General features: G+C 49.7%; 1 protein-coding gene across 2 annotated transcripts in view; it reads left to right on the forward strand.

Annotated features, from left to right (window-relative positions):
• Nucleotides 1-7,642, forward strand: part of ercc2 (excision repair cross-complementation group 2) — a 55,093-nt gene extending 47,451 nt beyond the window's left edge. For both annotated transcript variants that reach the window (XM_041179509.1, XM_041179510.1), the window contains exons 20-22: nt 3,419-3,562; nt 4,629-4,772; nt 7,276-7,642. In XM_041179509.1, the coding sequence (XP_041035443.1) occupies nt 3,419-3,562; nt 4,629-4,772; nt 7,276-7,368 (381 nt within the window). In that variant the 3' untranslated portion in view covers nt 7,369-7,642. The remainder of the gene's footprint in view (nt 1-3,418; nt 3,563-4,628; nt 4,773-7,275) is intronic.
• The last annotated feature ends 10,895 nt before the right edge of the window (nt 7,643-18,537 follow it).

Consider the following 18,537-nt stretch of genomic DNA (forward strand, 5'->3'; position numbering starts at 1 on the left):
TCTACACTGTCCCCCTCAAACACTCCCAGGACAGGTACAGCACGGGGTTAGATACAGAGTAAATCTCCCTCTACACTGTCCCCATCAAACACTCCCAGGACAGGTACAGCACGGGGTTAGATACAGAGTAAATCTCCCTCTACACTGTCCCCATCAAACACTCCCAGGACAGGTACAGCACGGGGTTAGATACAGAGTAAAGCTCCCTCTACACTGTCCCCATCAAATACTCCCAGGACAGGTACAGCACAGGGTTAGATACAGAGTAAAGCTCCCTCTACACTGTCCCCATCAAACACTCCCAGGACAGGTACAGCACGGGGTTAGATACAGAGTAAATCTCCCTCTACACTGTCCCCATCAAACACTCCCAGGACAGGTACAGCATGGGGTTAGATACAGAGTAAAGCTCCCTCTACACTGTCCCCATCAAACACTCCCAGGACAGGGACAGCACGGGGTTAGATACAGAGTAAAGCTCCCTCTACACTGTCCCCATCAAACACTCCCAGGACAGGTACAGCACGGGGTTAGATACAGAGTAAAGCTCTCTCTACACTGTCTCCATCAAACACTCCCAGGACAGGTACAGCACGGGGTTAGATACAGAGTAAAGCTCTCTCTACACTGTCCCCATCAAACACTCCCAGGACAGGTACAGCACGGGGTTAGATACAGAGTAAAGCTCCCTCTACACTGTCCCCATCAAACACTCCCAGGACAGGTACAGCACGGGGTTAGATACAGAGTAAAGCTCCCTCTACACTGTCCTCATCAAACACTCCCAGGACAGGTACAGCATGGGGTTGAAAGTTCACTCAATTTTCAGAGCACTGTCTTGACAGCTGGAGGCACACCTTTTGTATTAAACATTAAGGATCTCACAATTGAAGAGTGAGCAGTGGAGTATTCCCAACATCCTGATCAAAGATTATCCCAAAACCACCACTTGTCTCATTTGCTTGGACCTTGAAGTGTGTCACTTGGTTGCAGCACTTGCAGGATTGAGAAATTTCCACAGTTTGGCAGAATTCCAACTTTGGATCATGAAATTCCGTCCTTCTAATTCTTGTTTTCCAACCTGGACATGGTCTGTGTGAGCCATCACTTAGCTTCCGTCTCTTTAATCAGTCTGACCCGCTATCTCTGACTGGGACATTTAGAGCCCCCACCCCCACGTGCAGCTTCCAGACTGCTTCCTGCTGCTGCCCCCACTGTATGAGTCCTTGCAACTGGCACAGGATGGCTGGACCTTCTTGCCAGTTTGAGGCCTCATTACCAATGGGGCAACGTGACCCTGACCCAGCCGCAGCCCCCGCCCCCAGCTTGGCTTTAGACTGCGGCTCCGGGGGTGGCGGAGGTGAGGGAGGCTGTAGCTGGCCGCGGTCTCCGCTTCCCACCCTCGGCAGCAGTCGCTGCTTTGCACTGTCTCTGGCCCTGCTGAGCCGGGAACCATCCCCATGTCAGCCAAGCAGCCAGTGATGGAAGAGATTGCACCCCCTGGCTCGCCACAGTCTGAGCCTTCAGGGCCCAAGCTCCTATTCCCCTGTGCAGGCGACTTGTGCTCCACCAGCAGAGTGCGAGATTGTTGGGAGAGGAGCTGATAACTGTCTGTGGGTGAGGAGAGGGGGCTTCACTGAATCTTCTGTCACCCTGGATTGTGACTGAAATCTACACGGTACATAAAGTAATAAGTTTTTAAAAAATACTTTAAAAACACAGATTTTCATCTTTTATGATATATTGTTATATATTGATCTAGAATACGTGAACTTTAATAGTAACGTACTGAATGTTCCTTTGCTGTTTTATTGCTGTTTTGTTTTTTGAATCATGTCAATTTTCAAGAATTTTTTGTTACCTTATATATTCATTCATGGGCTGTGGACATTGCTGGCTGGGCCAGCCTTGGTTGCCCATCCCTAATTGTCCTTGAGAAGGTGGTGGTGAGTTAAAATGGGGCCTGATTGGAAAACAATTTACGAAGCACTGCTGTAGTCATTTGCTTCACTTTGCATGTGCAGAATCCAGCCCCTGCCATGCTCTGTTGTTAGTATGGACCTCATGCGCTAATTGTATTGAATGCTGAAATGCTGAGGTCGCATGGTGATTGGATACAAATGCATTGGTTCCACAGTCTTGATGCTAATAGAAGGTAAAGTAATGGAAAACAATTTTTATCCCTTTGCATGTCTAATAATTCCATGCATTTGAAGTGGCCGAGGAGCATTTGCATTTCACTGCAGATCTTAAAAAGAACTATAATTACATGATTCCTTGTCATAAAGAATTTTCAGACCTTTTTGTCTTAGCTCATTGTCAATCCTGCGCTAGCATATGAGTGACATCCAGCTGCCTGTTTGAGTGAGATACCAAGAAGTTTGAATGGCTCTCATCTCCGCTGGTTGGATTTGAATGGGGGGATGGTGAGGGACTACATTTGTGTTCAATAGTCCACCAGTCAGGAAGGGAAACACCAATCAGGGTTTCTGAACCCTATCTCAACCTAGACAGCCCTGCTTATGTGAAGATAGGCCAATGGTCTACATTAGCTCACAGATCAGCTATCAGAATGTGTTGCAGGTTCGTAAAACTGAAGGAGGTTCAGAGATAGGGAGGGTTGTAGGGGCTAGAGGAGATTACAGAGATAGGGAGAGCTGTAGGGGCCGGAGGAGGTTACAGAGAGAGGGAGAGTTGTAGGGGCTAGAGGAGGTTACAGAGATAGGGAGGGTGGTAGGGGCTGGAGGAGGTTACAGATAGGGAGGGTGGTAGGGGCTGGAGGAGGTTACAGAGATAAGGAGAGCTGTAGGGGAAGGAGGAGGTTACAGAGATAGGGAGAGCTGTAGGGGCTGGAGGAGGTTACAGAGATAAGGAGGGTTCTAGGGTCTGGGTGAGGTTACTGCGATAGGGAGGGTTGTACAGGCTGGAAGAGTTGTAAGGCCTGCAGGAGTTTACAGAGATAGGGAGATGTGCATGGCTGGAGGAGGTTACAGCAATAGGGAGGGTTCTAGGATCTGGAGGAGGTTACAGAGATAGGGAGGGTTGTAGGGGCTGGAGGAGGTAACAGAGATAGGGAGGGTTGTAAGGGCTGGAGGAGTTTTCAGAGATACGGTAGTAGGGGCAGGAGGAGGTTTCAGAGATAGGAAGGGTTGAAGGAACTGGAGGAGGTTACAGAGATAAGGAGGTTTGTAGGGGCTGTAGGAGGTTACAGAGATAGGGAGGGTGAGGGGCTGTAGGTGGTTAGAGATAGGGAAGGTTTTAGGGGCTGTGGGAGGATATAGGAGATGCCAAAAGCGGAGAAAATGATGAACAAAGCAAAAGGGAAAATTTGGGAGGGAATCCCATCTGACACAAACTGTATAAAAACACCATTTATATCTCCAAACCCCCTTTTTAAAGGTATCTTTTTAATCCACAGGCCCGTTTAGAATACATACGGGATCAGTTCCAAATCCGTGAGAATGACTTCCTTACGTTTGATGCAATGAGACATGCTGCTCAATGTGTAGGAAGAGTCATTCGAGGAAAAACTGATTATGGGCTAATGATTTTTGCAGACAAGGTAATTTGAAACCGATCTTCGTAAATATACAGTTTGCCCGAAACAGTGATTACTGATCGAACTGAATTAAACACAGATTGTGTGTCTTTTTCAGGAACGTTGTTTGTTCAGCTGCAAGAGAATCCATTTCTATGCTATTTAGATCCAAGTAACCTGGGAGATTTACAACTTTGGTTTTAAGCTGCTCTATTAGTGCATTGAGAGCAGCAAAGCATTCAGAATAATTGCTTATGGCAACCTTTCTTTGTTTCATTCTCGGGATATGGGTGTCTCTGGCTGGGCCAGCATTTATTGCCTATTCCTAATTGCCCTTGAGAAGGTGGTGGCAAGCTGCCTCCTTAAACCGTTGCAGTCCATGTGGTGAATGTGTCTCCACAGACTGACAGCATCATAAATCCATGATAATACGGAGCATTGGTTTCAGTAAATGCAGCTTAAATTGCTAAGCTCAGTACCATGCAGAGTTTGGCTGATGCTGAGTATCAGGAAATGTGTGTGTGTGGAGAGTGGCCCAGGATTACTAAATCAGTATAAAAACCTATATTTCACAACCTTGAATTGCTGCCACAAGAATCTTTGGAGTAGCCGTGCTATTTGTCTCCATGGGTTATTGTTACGCAGCCTGGTCACCGTGTATAACACTGCCCACCCAGCCCCCCTCCCCAGTGTCAACTCCCAAATATCCTGAGCTGCTGATGGTAACAGATCTCAGGATCACAATGTTCTCATTTAGAATTTATTTACTGATGTGGCATCAGAGTCCAAAGCAGCTTTTCCAAACCCCCAGACACAAAGATTAGTTAGTCAAATATAGAAGGGATGCACTGTGGAGTCTCTGGGTTACAGATTCTTTAGCATTTCCTCTCTGTCGAGTGTGTGGGTCTTTGAATTAGTCTTTGTTTGAGCATATGACAGACTGCGTATACGCTACTGCGGGCAGAGTGTGCACCACGTGGCGGGCCGCGCGTATGCCATCCCAAAGGCTGTGTATACATTGTACTGAGGGCCACATGCCCTCATTGGTTCTATCGCACTGCCGTTGAATCTAATTGTTTTCTCTGGGCAGCGTTTTGCACGAGCTGATAAACGTGGGAAGCTGCCTCGCTGGATTCAGGAGCACATCACAGACAGTAACCTCAATCTCACTGTGGATGAATCTGTGCAAATAGCCAAGCACTTCCTGCGACAGATGGCACAGCCTTTCCAACAGGTCGGCTACTGAATCTTCCTAATCTGACATTGGCTATTGCTTGCTCTTCAATTTGCTTCCCTCTCTATCTTGCCCTCTCGTTCTCGGCCACACTTCATCTCACCCTTGCTCACACTTTTGCTCTTTCTCTCGCTCTTTTGTTTTTCTCTCTTTTTCTCTCTTGCTCGCTGTCTGTCGCTCACTTTTTCACAGCCCATCTGCCTCTCTTTTTCTATTGTTCTTTCACTTTGTCCCCCCCTCTCTCTGCCCTGCATGTGCTCTCTCCCACGTGTGCTGTCTCTCCCATTCTCTTCCCCACTTTTTGTGTCCATGCCTCTGCCTGTCTTTGTGATATTTGGTTGAGGGATAAATATTGGACACAACAGTGTGGGAGAATCACCCAGCTCTTTTTTCAGTTCTCTGGTTTCTTTTCTTATTTGTTCATGGGATGGGGGCGTCGTTGACTGGGCCAGCATTTATTGCCCATCCCTAATTGCGCTTGAGAAGGTGGTGGTGAGCTGCCTTCTTGAATCGCTGCAGACATGTGGTGTAGGTACACCCACAGTGCTGTTAGGAAGGGAGTTCCAGGATTTTGACCTAGCAACAGTGATGGAGTGGTAATATAGTTCCATTTCAGGATGGTGTGTGACTCAGAAGGGAACTTACAGATGGCTGTGTCCCCAGGCATTTTCTACCCTTGTCCTTCTAAGTGGTAAAGGTTAAGGGTTTCGAAGATGCTATCAAAGGAGCCTTGTAGATGGTACACACTGCTGTTACTGTACATTGATGGAGGAAGGAGTAAATGCTAACAGTGGTGGATGTGGTGCCAATCAAGCAGGCTGTTTTGTCCTGGATGGTGCTGAGCTTCTTGAGTGTTATGGGAGCTGCACTCATCCAGGCAAGTGGGGAGTATTCCATCACACTCCTGACTTGTGCCTTGTAGATGTGGACAGGCTTTGGGGAGTCAGGAGGTGAGTTACTTGCTGCAGCATTCCCAGTCTCTGAACCGCTTCTGTACCCACAGTATTTAAAAAGCTGGCGCAATTCAGTTTCTGGTCAATGGTAACCCCCAGGCTGTTGATAGTACAGGATTCAGCAATGGTAATGCTATTGAATGTCATGGGAAGATGTTAGATTCTCTCTTGCTGGAGATGGTCATTGCCCACCACTTGTGTGGCATGAATGTTACTTGCCACTTATCTGCCCAAGCCTGGGTATTGTCCAAGTCTTGCTGCAGATGGCCATGGACTGCTTCAGTATCTGAGGAGTCACGAATGGTGTTGAACATTGTGCAATCATCAGCGACCATCCCCACTTCTGACTTTTTTATGATGGAAAGTCATTCCGGACAGGGGGGTGTTTAATTTAAACAGCCTTGATTTATCCTCTTGCAACCTATCTGTAAAGAGAAAGGTGATTTTGGTTTTTGATTCCCCCCATTGCAAGCAGTGGTGTATATCCCAACCCTTCAGTTTTGGTGTGATCCAATTTCTTTTAATAACCCCATAGCAAACTCGAGGACTAAAAGGATTAGTTTATTTTACGCATACTCAAAACACAGGAGTTGGTGTCACTACGTAGCCCTCGTTCATACAATAAAAGAGGAATAAAGGAAAAAAAGAGGTGTGGGGCGAAGACCACAGAGAAGATAAGAATTATTGTTTCACGTGAATCCAGAATCAAAGGCCAACAGTGTATTTTTCACAGAGTCAGCAGGCAGAAGACGGATCCTGGATAATCAACTTTTCTAGTAGAGGTGACTTCCGCAATGGGATAGGCACATCGAGATGATTTAGTCTTGTCGGTTCTGGTACAGAAATTCCAGTAGTAAACAGTGCAGGTGGGGAGCCAGGTATTTAAAAACCTGGACAGAGGCCTTTTTCTGCTGCTGCTTGCTAGATGGAAATTGACAGTCTGCCTTTGTTCAGCTCCACAAAGCAATATTACGGTTTCTAGCAACTTGGGGAGAGTGTCGGATGACATGACTCCCACTTCTCCACCTTGGCTGGACAAAGGACTTATATTCCTTGACTGGATTCATGAGATGGTTAATGTTTCATCCGTTAACAATTGCAAAAAAGAGGTTTTGGGTTCCTTTTTCGCCGCAGACTTATCATCTCCGTCAGCCAGAGTCTGGCCTTAGAAATGTAAATGGTCTTTGTACAACTCCTTGGGATTTGATCTCTGCAGTCACAGGGGCATTAGCACCTCTTTAGAAATAACAAGGTTGCTGCTGCTCTGAATGCCAGGAATTCCTTTGCTGTGAGTCATAGTCAGTTTCCATGCCTTTGTCCAGTTTAAAGAAAAAAGTTATATATTAGCTGATTCCTATTGACTACAATTGGCCCTTTGATGCCACACTCTGTCAAATGCTGCCTTGATATCAAGGGCAGTCACTTAATTACCTCATTATGTTGTGTGTGCCCCTGTTTTAGCTCCTGAGAAGCTGTCAGTGTGGCATTTTGAGCAATTTATTTATAAATAATTGTTTAACGTTCTATCTTTTTCTTATTTCCAATCCCAGGAGGATCAGTTGGGATTGTCACTACTTTCACTGGAGCAGCTCGAATCTGAGGAGATACTCAGCAGGATCCAGCAGATCTCTCATCAAGCGTGAAGGCAAAATGGGCAGGACACTTTGTCAAACAGCAACACAGAACCTTCAGCTGCTGGTCAATGTGCCAGATTGACCTCCTGTCTGTGAGCTGAGCCTCCCCACAGTCTGAAGGAGACAGGATTTCGATGGTGACCTGAGACAGGCGGTAGGGGGAAGGAGGTTGTTAACCTGTGACTCGGCGGATTCTAACAAGCAAAGTATTTCTCATGTCTGCATTGTTGTAACATATTACTTACTGATGCCAATGCTGATAAACGGGATTTTGTACTGGTAATCAAAGCTGCTCGTTGCTTTTACATTTCCTCGTCCCTTAATGTTGGTCACTGATGTTAAGGGGTCTGGGGACTGGCATTTCATGGATGGAGTAAGGGGTCATTTTGGTGGATGGACAAGAAGGAAGGGGAAGGGATGAGCAATCTTGAGGGAACGCTGCACTGATGGGTGGTAAGTACTAAGGAAGTAAGTAATAAGGGAGAGCTCTGAAGAAAGGTCATACAGACTTGAAACATTAACTCTGTTTCTCTCGCCATAGATCCTGTCAGACCCGCTGAGTTTTTCCAGCATTTTCTGTTTTTATTTTAGCACTGAGGGAATGCTGCACTGTCAGAGGGTCAGTACTGAGGGAATGCTGCACTGTCAGAGGGTCAGTACTGAGAGAGTGCGGCTCTGTCAGAGAGACAGTACTGAGGGAGTGCTGCACGGTCAGAGACACAGTACTGAGGGAATGCTGCACTGTCGGAGAGACAGTACTGAGGGAGTGCTGCACTGTCGGAGAGACAGTACTGAGGGAGTGCTGCCCTGTCGGAGAGACAGTACTGAGGGAATGCTGCCCTGTCGGAGAGACAGTACTGAGGGAGTGCTGCACTGTCGGAGAGACAGTACTGAGGGAATGCTGCCCTGTCGGAGAGACAGTACTGAGGGAGTGCTGCCCTGTCGGAGAGACTTTACTGAGGGAGTGCTGCCCTGTCGGAGAGACAGTACTGAGGCAGTGCTGCCCTGTCGGAGAGACAGTACTGAGGCAGTGCTGCCCTGTCGGAGAGACAGTACTGAGGCAGTGCTGCCCTGTCGGAGAGACAGTACTGAGGCAGTGCTGCCCTGTCGGAGAGACAGTACTGAGGGAGTGCTGCCCTGTCGGAGAGACAGTACTGAGGGAGTGCTGCACTGTCGGAGAGACAGGACTGAGGGAATGCTGCACTACCAGAGAGACAGTACTGAGGGAGTGCTGCACTGTCCGAGAGAAAGGACTGAGGCAGTGCTGCACTGTCAGAGAGACAGTACTGAGGGAGTGCCACACTGTTGGAGAGACAGGACTGAGGGTGTGCCTCGCTGTCGGAGAGACAGGGCTGAGGGAGTGCTATACTGCCGGAGGGATGGAACTGAGGGAGTGCTGCACTGCCGGAGAGATGGCATTAAAGGAGTGCTGCATTGTCGGAGAGACCGCACTGAGGGATCGGCACACCGATAAATGGTCTGTACTGAAGGAGCACAGCACTGTCAGAGGCTTATTACTGAGGGAGCGTTGTATTGTCGAGCGGCCAGCCCTCTGTACTAAACCTTGGATGGTGCAATGCTGCCTCAATACTAAAGGAGTGCTGCATTGTCAGAGAGACAGTGCTGAGGGATTGCTGCAATGTCGGAGGAACATTACTGTGGGAGTGCTGCACTGTTGGAGGAACAGTATTGGCTGCATTGTCGGAGAGACAGTACTGAGTGATTGTGCACTGTTGGAGAGACAGTAGTGTGTGTGCGTGCGCTGTCGGAGAGACAGTACTGAGGGAGCACTGCACTGTCAGACAGTACTGAGTGAATGCTGCACTGTCAGAGAGACAGTACTGAGGGAGTGCTGCACTACCAGAGAGACAGTACTGAGGGGGTGCTGCACTGTCAAAGAGACAGTACTGAGGGAGTGCTGCACTACCAGAGAGACAGTACTGACGGGGTGCTGCACTACCAGAGAGACAGTACTGAGGGAGTGCTGCACTGTCAGGGAGACAGGACTGAGGGAGTGCTGCACTGTCAGAGAGACAGGACTGAGGGAGTGCTGCACTGTCAGAGAGACAGGACTGAGGGAGTGCGGCTCTGTCAGAGAGACAGTACTGAGGGAGTGCTGCACTGTTAGAGAGAGTACTGAGGGAGTGCTGCACTGTCAGAGAGACAGTACTGAGGGAATGCTGCAGTGTCAGAGAGTCAGTACTGAGGGAGTGCTGCACTACCAGTGAGACAGTACTGACGGGGTGCTGCACTACCAGAGAGACAGTACTGAGGGAGTGCTGCACTGTCAGGGAGACAGGACTGAGGGAGTGCTGCACTGTCAGAGAGACAGGACTGAGGGAGTGCTGCACTGTCAGAGAGACAGGACTGAGGGAGTGCGGCTCTGTCAGAGAGACAGTACTGAGGGAGTGCTGCACTGTTAGAGAGAGTACTGAGGGAGTGCTGCACTGTCAGAGAGACAGTACTGAGGGAATGCTGCAGTGTCAGAGAGTCAGTACTGAGGGAGTGCTGCACTACCAGTGAGACAGTACTGAGGGGGTGCTGCACTGTCAGAGAGACAGCACTGAGGGAGTACTGCACTGTCAGAGAGACAGTACTGAGGGAGTGCTGCACTGTCGGAGAGACAGTACTGAGGGATTGCTGCACTGTCGGAGAGACAGGACTGAGGGAATGCTGCACTGTCGGAGAGACAGTACTGAGGGAGTGCTGCCCTGTCGGAGAGACAGTACTGAGGGAGTGCTGCCCTGTCGGAGAGACAGTACTGAGGGAGTGCTGCACTGTCGGAGAGACAGGACTGAGGGAGTGCTGCATTACCGGAGAGACAGTACTGAGGGAGTGCTGCACTGTTGGAGAGAAAGGACTGAGGGAGTGCTGCACTGTCGGAGAGACAGTACTGAGGGAGTGCCACACTGTTGGAGAGACAGGACTGAGGGTGTGCCTCGCTGTCGGAGAGACAGGGCTGAGGGAGTGCTATACTGCTGGAGGGATGGAACTGAGGGAGTGCTGCACTGCTGGAGAGATGGCATTAAAGGAGTGCTGCATTGTCGGAGAGACCGCACTGAGGGATCGGAACATCGATAAATGGTCTGTACTGAAGGAGCACAGCACTGTCAGAGGCTTATTACTGAGGGAGCACTGTATTGTCGAGGGGCCAGCCCTGTGGATGTGCTGCACTGTCGGAGGGTCTGTTCTGAGGGTGCGCTGCACTGTCAGAGGTGCAGCACTCCCTCTGTACTAAACCTTGGATGGTGCAATGCTGCCTCAATACTAAAGGAGTGCTGCATTGGGGAAACAGTACTGAGACAGTGTTGCATTGTCAGAGAGACAGTGCTGAGGGATTGCTGCAATGTCGGAGGAACATTACTGTGGGAGTGCTGCACTGTTGGAGGAACAGTATTGGCTGCATTGTCGGAGAGACAGTACTGAGTGAGCGTGCGCTGTCGGACAGACAGTACTGAGTGAGCTTGCGCTGTCGGAGAGACAGTACTGAGTGAGCGTGCGCTGTCGGAGGGACAGTACTGAGTGAGCGTGCGCTGTCGGAGGGACAGTACTGAGTGAGCGTGCGCTGTCGGACAGAAAGTACTCAGTGAGCGTGCGCCGTCGGACAGACAGTACTGAGCGAGCGTGCGCTGTCGGACAGGCAGTACTGAGCGAGCGTGCGCTGTCCGCCAGACAGTACTGAGTGAGCGTGCGCTGTCGGAGAGACAGTACTGAGTGAGCGTGCGCTGTCGGACAGACAGTACTGAGTGAACGTGCGCTGTCGGAGAGACAGTACTGAGTGAGCGTGCGCTGTCGGACAGACAGTACTGAGTGAGCGTGCGCTGTCGGAGAGACAGTACTGAGTGAGCGTGCGCTGTCGGACAGACAGTACTGAGTGAGCGTGCGCTGTCGGACAGACAGTACTGAGTGAGCGTGCGCTGTCGGACAGACTGTACTGAGTGAGCGTGCGCTGTCGGACAGACAGTACTGAGTGAGCGTGCGCTGTCGGAGAGACAGTACTGAGTGAGCGTGCGCTGTCGGAGAGACAGTACTGAGTGAGCGTGCGCTGTCGGAGAGACAGTACTGAGTGAGCGTGCGCTGTCGGACGGACAGTACTGAGTGAGCTTGCGCTGTCGGACAGACAGTACTGAGTGAGCGTGCGCTGTCGGACAGACAGTACTGAGTGAGCGTGCGCTGTCGGACAGACAGTACTGAGTGAGCGTGCGCTGTCTGACAGACTGTACTGAGTGAGCGTGCGCTGTCGGAGAGACAGTACTGAGTGAGCGTGCGCTGTCGGAGAGACAGTACTGAGTGAGCGTGCGCTGTCGGAGAGACAGTACTGAGTGAGCGTGCGCTGTCGGAGAGACAGTACTGAGTGAGCGTGCGCTGTCGGAGAGACAGTACTGAGTGAGCGTGCGCTGTCGGAGAGACAGTACTGAGTGAGCGTGCGCTGTTGGTGAGACAGTACTGAGTGAGCGTGCGCTGTCGGACAGACAGTACTGAGTGAGCGTGCGCTGTCGGACGGACAGTACTGAGTGAGCTTGCGCTGTCGGACGGACAGTACTGAGTGAGCGTGCGCTGTCGGACAGGCAGTACTGAGTGAGCGTGCGCTGTCGGAGAGACAGTACTGAGTGAGCGTGCGCTGTCGGACGGACAGTACTGAGCGAGCGTGCGCTGTCGGAGAGACAGTACTGAGTGAGCATGCGCTGTCGGAGGGACAGTACTGAGTGAGCGTGCGCCGTCGGAGAGACAGTACTGAGTGAGCGTGCGCTGTCGGACGGACAGTACTGAGTGAGCTTGCGCTGTCGGACAGACAGTACTGAGTGAGCGTGCGCTGTCGGACAGACAGTACTGAGTGAGCGTGCGCTGTCGGACAGACAGTACTGAGTGAGCGTGCGCTGTCTGACAGGCAGTACTGAGTGAGCGTGCGCTGTCGGAGAGACAGTACTGAGTGAGCGTGCGCTGTCGGACGGACAGTACTGAGCGAGCGTGCGCTGTCGGAGAGACAGTACTGAGTGAGCGTGCGCTGTCGGAGGGACAGTACTGAGTGAGCGTGCGCCGTCGGACAGACTGTACTGAGTGAGCGTGCGCTGTCGGACAGACAGTACTGAGTGAGCGTGCGCTGTTGGTGAGACAGTACTGAGTGAGCGTGCGCTGTCGGACAGACAGTACTGAGTGAGCGCGTGCTGTCGGACAGACAGTACTGAGAGAGCGAATCAAAGGTTATCGGCGTTAAATGGGAATGTGGAAATTGAAACACAAGATGATCAGCCATGATCTTATTGAATGGTGGAGAAGGCTCAAAGAGCCGAATGGTCTACTCCTGTTCCTATTTCTTATGTTCTGCCCTGAGACAAGCCCATGTGAACTGTTTGTATTGAGACAGTGGCCCAGGTCAAAACTTATTGAAAGTAAGCTGCAGGTTTTAACACCTGAACAAAGGAGATGGCAGCTGGTCTTGCTGTGCATAGGGAGTGCTGCATTGTCAGAGGGACAGCACTGAAGGAGTGCCGGACCTTTAGAAGGCCAGTGCTGAGGGAGCACTGCGTATTGGAAGTGCTGTCTTTCAGCTGAGACAATAACCTGAGTCCCCATCTGCTCTCTCAGATGGCTGCTAAAGGTCGCACTATTTTGAAGAAGAGCACAAGTGTTCTCCCTGGTCTCTTGGACTAATATTTATCCCTCAACCAACATTACTATAACAGATATAAATTGAAAGTACAAGTAAATTGTTTTGTCACTTGGGATGTTTTGGGCCTTGGATAGTGATAAGGGAAGTGGTAAGAGACCAGTTGTTGTATCTCTTGCATTGATTGGGAAGTGTCATAGGAAAGGGGGGGAATGTTCGGGGTGTTATGATCCCTTTAGAGACCAATAACTTACAAAAACAGATATTAGTTTCCCAGTGACTGACGCAAGGAATTGCACAAGATTTCATGTCGGCATCAACTAAACGTTAATTAATAGGCAAATAACTTTAAATTTGGAAAAGGTTCTTTAATCATATTAGCACAACTGAAAACTCCACACCACATTTATACATTACACCGCACTCTCAGTTGAAATGTCTTCTTGTATATGAAGTCAGAATCTCTTCTCCCCTTTCCAAGAGGGTGAATCTTCAGTGTCCTTTATAAAAGAAAGTCCCTTCACTCATCTCTTCAAACCGAGATTTGTCCTCACCTACGCTGTGCTTCCCGGTTAACTCCAAAACACTCCTTTCCTTCTGCTTGGCATAGCAGCGCTTTTTCCATCATCTTCTCCAAATCTCTCTGTCTGATCGACTCTGAAAGACTGTTATTCTATGCACAGCAAGACCAGCTGCCATCTCCTTTGTCCAGATGTTAAAACCTGCAGCTTACTTTCAATAAGTTTCGACCTGGGCTGCAGTCCCCATGGTAAACAGTTCCCATGGGCTTGTCTCAGGGCAGAACAAAAAAACATAAGAAATAGGAACAGGAGTAGACCATTCAGCCCCTCTAGCCTTCTCCACAATTCAACAACATCATGGCTGATCTTCGTGTGTTTGGAATTCCACATTCCCATCTACCCCAATAACCTTTGATTCCCTTGCCTAACAAGGATCTATCTACCTCTGCCTTAAAAAGATTCAATGTCCCCGCCTCCACCACCTTCTGAAGCAGAGTTCCAAAGTCGCACAACTCAGAGAAAGAAATTCTCCTCATCTCTGCCCTAAAAGGATGCCCCCTAATTTTAAAACAGTGCTCTCTAATTCTGGACTCACCCACAAGAGGAAACATCCTGTTGACATCCACCTTGTCAAGGCTGTTCAGGATCTTGTATACTTCAATCAAATCACCCCTCACTCTTCTAAACTCCAGTGGAAACAAGGCCATCCTGTCCAACCTTTCCTCATAAGACAACCCACTCATTCCAGGTATCAATCTAGTAAACCTCCTCTGAATCGTCTCCAATGTGTTTACATCCTTCCTTAAATAAGCAGACCAAAACTGTACACAATATTCGAGGCATAAACAAAAACAGAATTACCTGGAAAAACTCAGCAGGTCTGGCAGCATCGGCGGAGAAGAAAAGAGTTGACGTTTCGAGTCCTCATGATCCTTCGACAGAACTTGAGTTCGAGTCCAAGAAAGAGTTGAAATATAAGCTGGTTTAAGGTGTGTGTGTGGGGGGCGGAGAGAGAGAGAGAGGTGGGGGAGGGGTGTGGTTGTAGGGACAAACAAGCAGTGATAGAAGCAGATCATCAAAAGATGTCAACAACAATAGTACAAAAGAACACGTGTTAAAGTTAAAGTTGGTGATATTATCTAAACGAATGTGCTAATTAAGAATGGATGGTAGGGCACTCAAGGTCTAGCTCTAGTGGGGGTGGGGAGAGCATAAAAGATGTAAAAAAATTTTTTTTTTATATAATGGAAATAGGTGGGAAAAGGAAAATCTATATAATTTATTGGAAAAAAAAGAAAAGGAAGGGGGAAACAGAAAGGGGGTGGGGGTGGGGATGGGGGAGGGAGCTCACGACCTAAAGTTGTTGAATTCAATATTCAGTCCGGAAGGCTGTAAAGTCCCTAGTCGGAAGATGAGGTGTTGTTCCTCCAGTTTGCGTTGGGCTTCACTGGAACAATGCAGCAAGCCAAGGACAGACATGTGGGCAAGAGAGCAGGGTGGAGTGTTAAAATGGCAAGCGACAGGGAGGTTTGGGTCATTCTTGCGGACAGACCGCAGGTGTTCTGCAAAGCGGTCGCCCAGTTTACGTTTGGTCTCTCCAATGTAGAGGAGATCACATTGGGAGCAACGAATGCAGTAGACTAAGTTGGGGGAAATGCAAGTGAAATGCTGCTTCACTTGAAAGGAGTGTTTGGGCCCTTGGACGGTGAGGAGAGAGGAAGTGAAGGGACAGGTGTTGCATTTTTTGCGTGGGCATGGGGTGGTGCCATAGGAGGGGGTTGAGGAGTAGGGGGTGATGGAGGAGTGGACCAGGGTGTCCCGGAGGGAGCGATCCCTACGGAATGCCGATAGGGGGGGTGAAGGGAAGATCTGTTTGTCCCTACAACCACAGCCCCACTCCACCTCTCTCTCTCTCTCTCCGCCCCCCACACACACACCTTAAACCAGCTTATATTTCAACTCTTTCTTGGACTCAAACTCAAGTTCTGTCGAAGGGTCATGAGGACTCGAAACGTCAACTCTTTTCTTCTCCGCCGATGCTGCCAGACCTGCTGAGTTTTTCCAGGTAATTCTGTTTTTGTTTTTGTTTTGGATTTCCAGCATCCATAGTTTTTTTGTTTTTATCTCTGTGTTTAATTGACTGCCACTGCTCTTCAAGAAATGCCTACCTCCTTGAAGTTCTGTTCTTTTCTGCGACAAGATTTCCGTTCCTCTCTTTTGTCTTGCTCACCTTCCTTGCTTTCCATTTCCCTCCTGGTGTTTGACAAGGTGTTTACTAAAACCCGCTTTCACAGCCATATCTCCTTTCTCAGTGACTGTCTCCGTCTCCGACTTACCCCACATGGATTTCAACTGAAATTCCACCCCTCATGTTTCGAACCCACCCAGGATTACAGGTATCTCCGGGACATAAAACGTTTCTCGGACTGCGGTTCCCGTCACATTCTGAAATCCACTCTCAGTGCCATGCGCCGCCATATGAACACACTCGACCTCTCCCTCCAGCAGCACCGCCGTACCCTTTTTCAAAGCTGCGTGTGCCCCCAGTTTCATTTTATTCTTCGGCTCATCCGACGCCTCAACAAGAAACTTTTTCTCTTTCTCTCAAGTGCTAAGGAACGCAAGCTCCAACAACTCATCGACACCAACACCCATCTAGGACCCTCCACCCCTGCCTGTCCCTCCGTCCCCACCCCAACTTCCAATCCCAGCCCCAGCCGTGTATTCACCATACCCCCTGACCTTCCCCTCTCCGATGCTGAACATTCAGTGCTCAGCAAAGGACTTAGTTTCATACCCTTACGCCCTCACCTCAATGAATTTCGGGCTCGGCACGATACTGAACTCTTCTTCCACCGTCTTCGTCTCCAGGCTCACTTTTTTGGGCAGGAGTCCTCTCCCAGTTCAACGGATCCTTTTACCCATCTCCAATATTCTCCCTCCACCTGGACCCCTCCCTCTGGATTCTTACCTTCTCTTGATCTTTTCATTGAGAACTGTCGGCGCGACATTAGTCGTCTCAATTTCTCTGCTCCTCTCACCCATTCTAACCTGTCTCTCTCTGAACTTACTGCACTCCATTCTCTCAGGTCCAACCCTGACATTGTCATCAAACCCGCTGACAAGGGTGGTGCTGTTGTTGTCTGGCGCACTGACCTCTACCTCGCGGAGGCTGAGTGTTAACTCGCAGACACTTCCTCCTACCTCTCCCTGGACCATGACCCCACCACTGAACATCAAGCCATTGTTTCCAGGACTGTCACTGACCTCATCTCCTCCGGGGATCTCCCTCCCATAGCTTCCAACCTGATAGTCGCCCAACCTCGGACGGCCCGCTTCTATCTCCTACCCAAAATCCACAAACAGAACTGCCCCGGTAGACCGATTGTCTCAGCTTGCTCCTGCCCCACAGAACTCATTTCTCGTTATCTTGACTCCCTTCTCTCTCCCCTTGTCCAGTCCCTTCCCACCTACATCCATGATTCCTCTGACACCTTACGTCACATCAACAATTTCCAGTTCCCTGGCCCCAACCGCTTCCTCTTCACCATGGACGTCCAATCCCTCTACACCTCCATCCCCCACCAGGATGGTCTGAGGGCCCTTAGCTTCTTCCTCGAACAGAGGCCCGAACAATCCCCATCCACCACTACTCTCCTCCGTCTGGCTGAACTTGTTCTCACGCTGAACAATTTCTCCTTCAACTCCTCTCTCTTCCTCCAAATAAAAGGTGTGGCTATGGGTACCCGCATGGGCCCCAGCTATGCCTGTCTCTTTATGGGGTATGTAGAACATTCCTTGTTGCAGTCCTACTCCGGCCCCCTTCCACAACTCTTTCTCCGGTACATCGATGATTACTTCGGTGCCACTTCATGCTCTTGTCGGGACTTGGAAAAATTTATTAATTTTGCTTCCAATCTCTACCCCTCCATCATTTTCACGTGGTCCATCTCTGACACTTCCCTTCCCTTCCTTGACCTCTCTGTCTCAATATCTGGTGATAGACTGTCCACCAATATCCATTACAAACCCACCGACTCCCACAGCTATCTCGACTACAGCTCCTCACACCCCGCTTCCTGTAAGGACTCCATCCCATTCTCTCAGTTCCTTCGCCTCCGTCGCATCTGTTCCGATGATGCTACCTTCAAAAACAGTTCCTCTGACATGTCCTCCTTCTTCCTTAACCGAGGTTTTCCACCCACGGTCGTTGACAGGGCCCTCAACCGTGTTGGGCCCATCTCCCACGCATCCGCCCTCACGCCTTCTCCTCCCTCCCAGAAACATGATAGGGTCCCCCTTGTCGTCACTTATCACCCCACCAGCCTCCGCATTCAAAGGATCATCCTCCGCCATTTCCGCCAACTCCAGCATGATGCTACCACCAAACAGATCTTCCCTTCACCCCCCCTAACGGCATTCCGTAGGGATCGCTCCCTCCGGGACACCCTGGTCCACTCCTCCATCACCCCCTACTCCTCAACCCCCTCCTATGGCACCACCCCATGCCCACGCAAAAGATGTAACACCTGCCCCTTCACTTCCTCTCTCCTCACCGTCCAAGGACCCAAACACTCCTTTCAAGTGAAGCAGCATTTCACTTGCATTTCCCCCAACTTAGTCTACTGCATTCGTTGCTCCCAATGTGGTCTCCTCTACATTGAAGAGACCAAACGTAAACTGGGCGACCGCTTTGCAGAACACCTGCGGTCTGTCCGCAAGAATGACCCAAACCTCCCTGTAGCTTGCCATTTTAACACTCCACCCTGCTCTCTTGCCCACATGTCTGTCCTTGGCCTGCTGCATTGTTCCAGTGAAGCCCAACGCAAACTGGAGGAACAACACCTCATCTTCCGACGAGGCACTTTACAGCCTTCCGGACTGAATATTGAATTCAACAACTTTAGGTCGTGAGCTCCCTCCCCCATCCCCACCCCCACCCCCTCTCTGTTTCCCCCTTCCTTTTCTTTTTTTTCCAATAAATTATACAGATTTTCCTTTTCCCACCTATTTCCATTATATATAAAAAAATTTTTTTACATCTTTTAT

Source organism: Carcharodon carcharias, chromosome 34, assembly GCF_017639515.1.
Source record: "Carcharodon carcharias isolate sCarCar2 chromosome 34, sCarCar2.pri, whole genome shotgun sequence".
Taxonomy (NCBI): Eukaryota; Metazoa; Chordata; class Chondrichthyes; order Lamniformes; family Lamnidae; genus Carcharodon; species Carcharodon carcharias.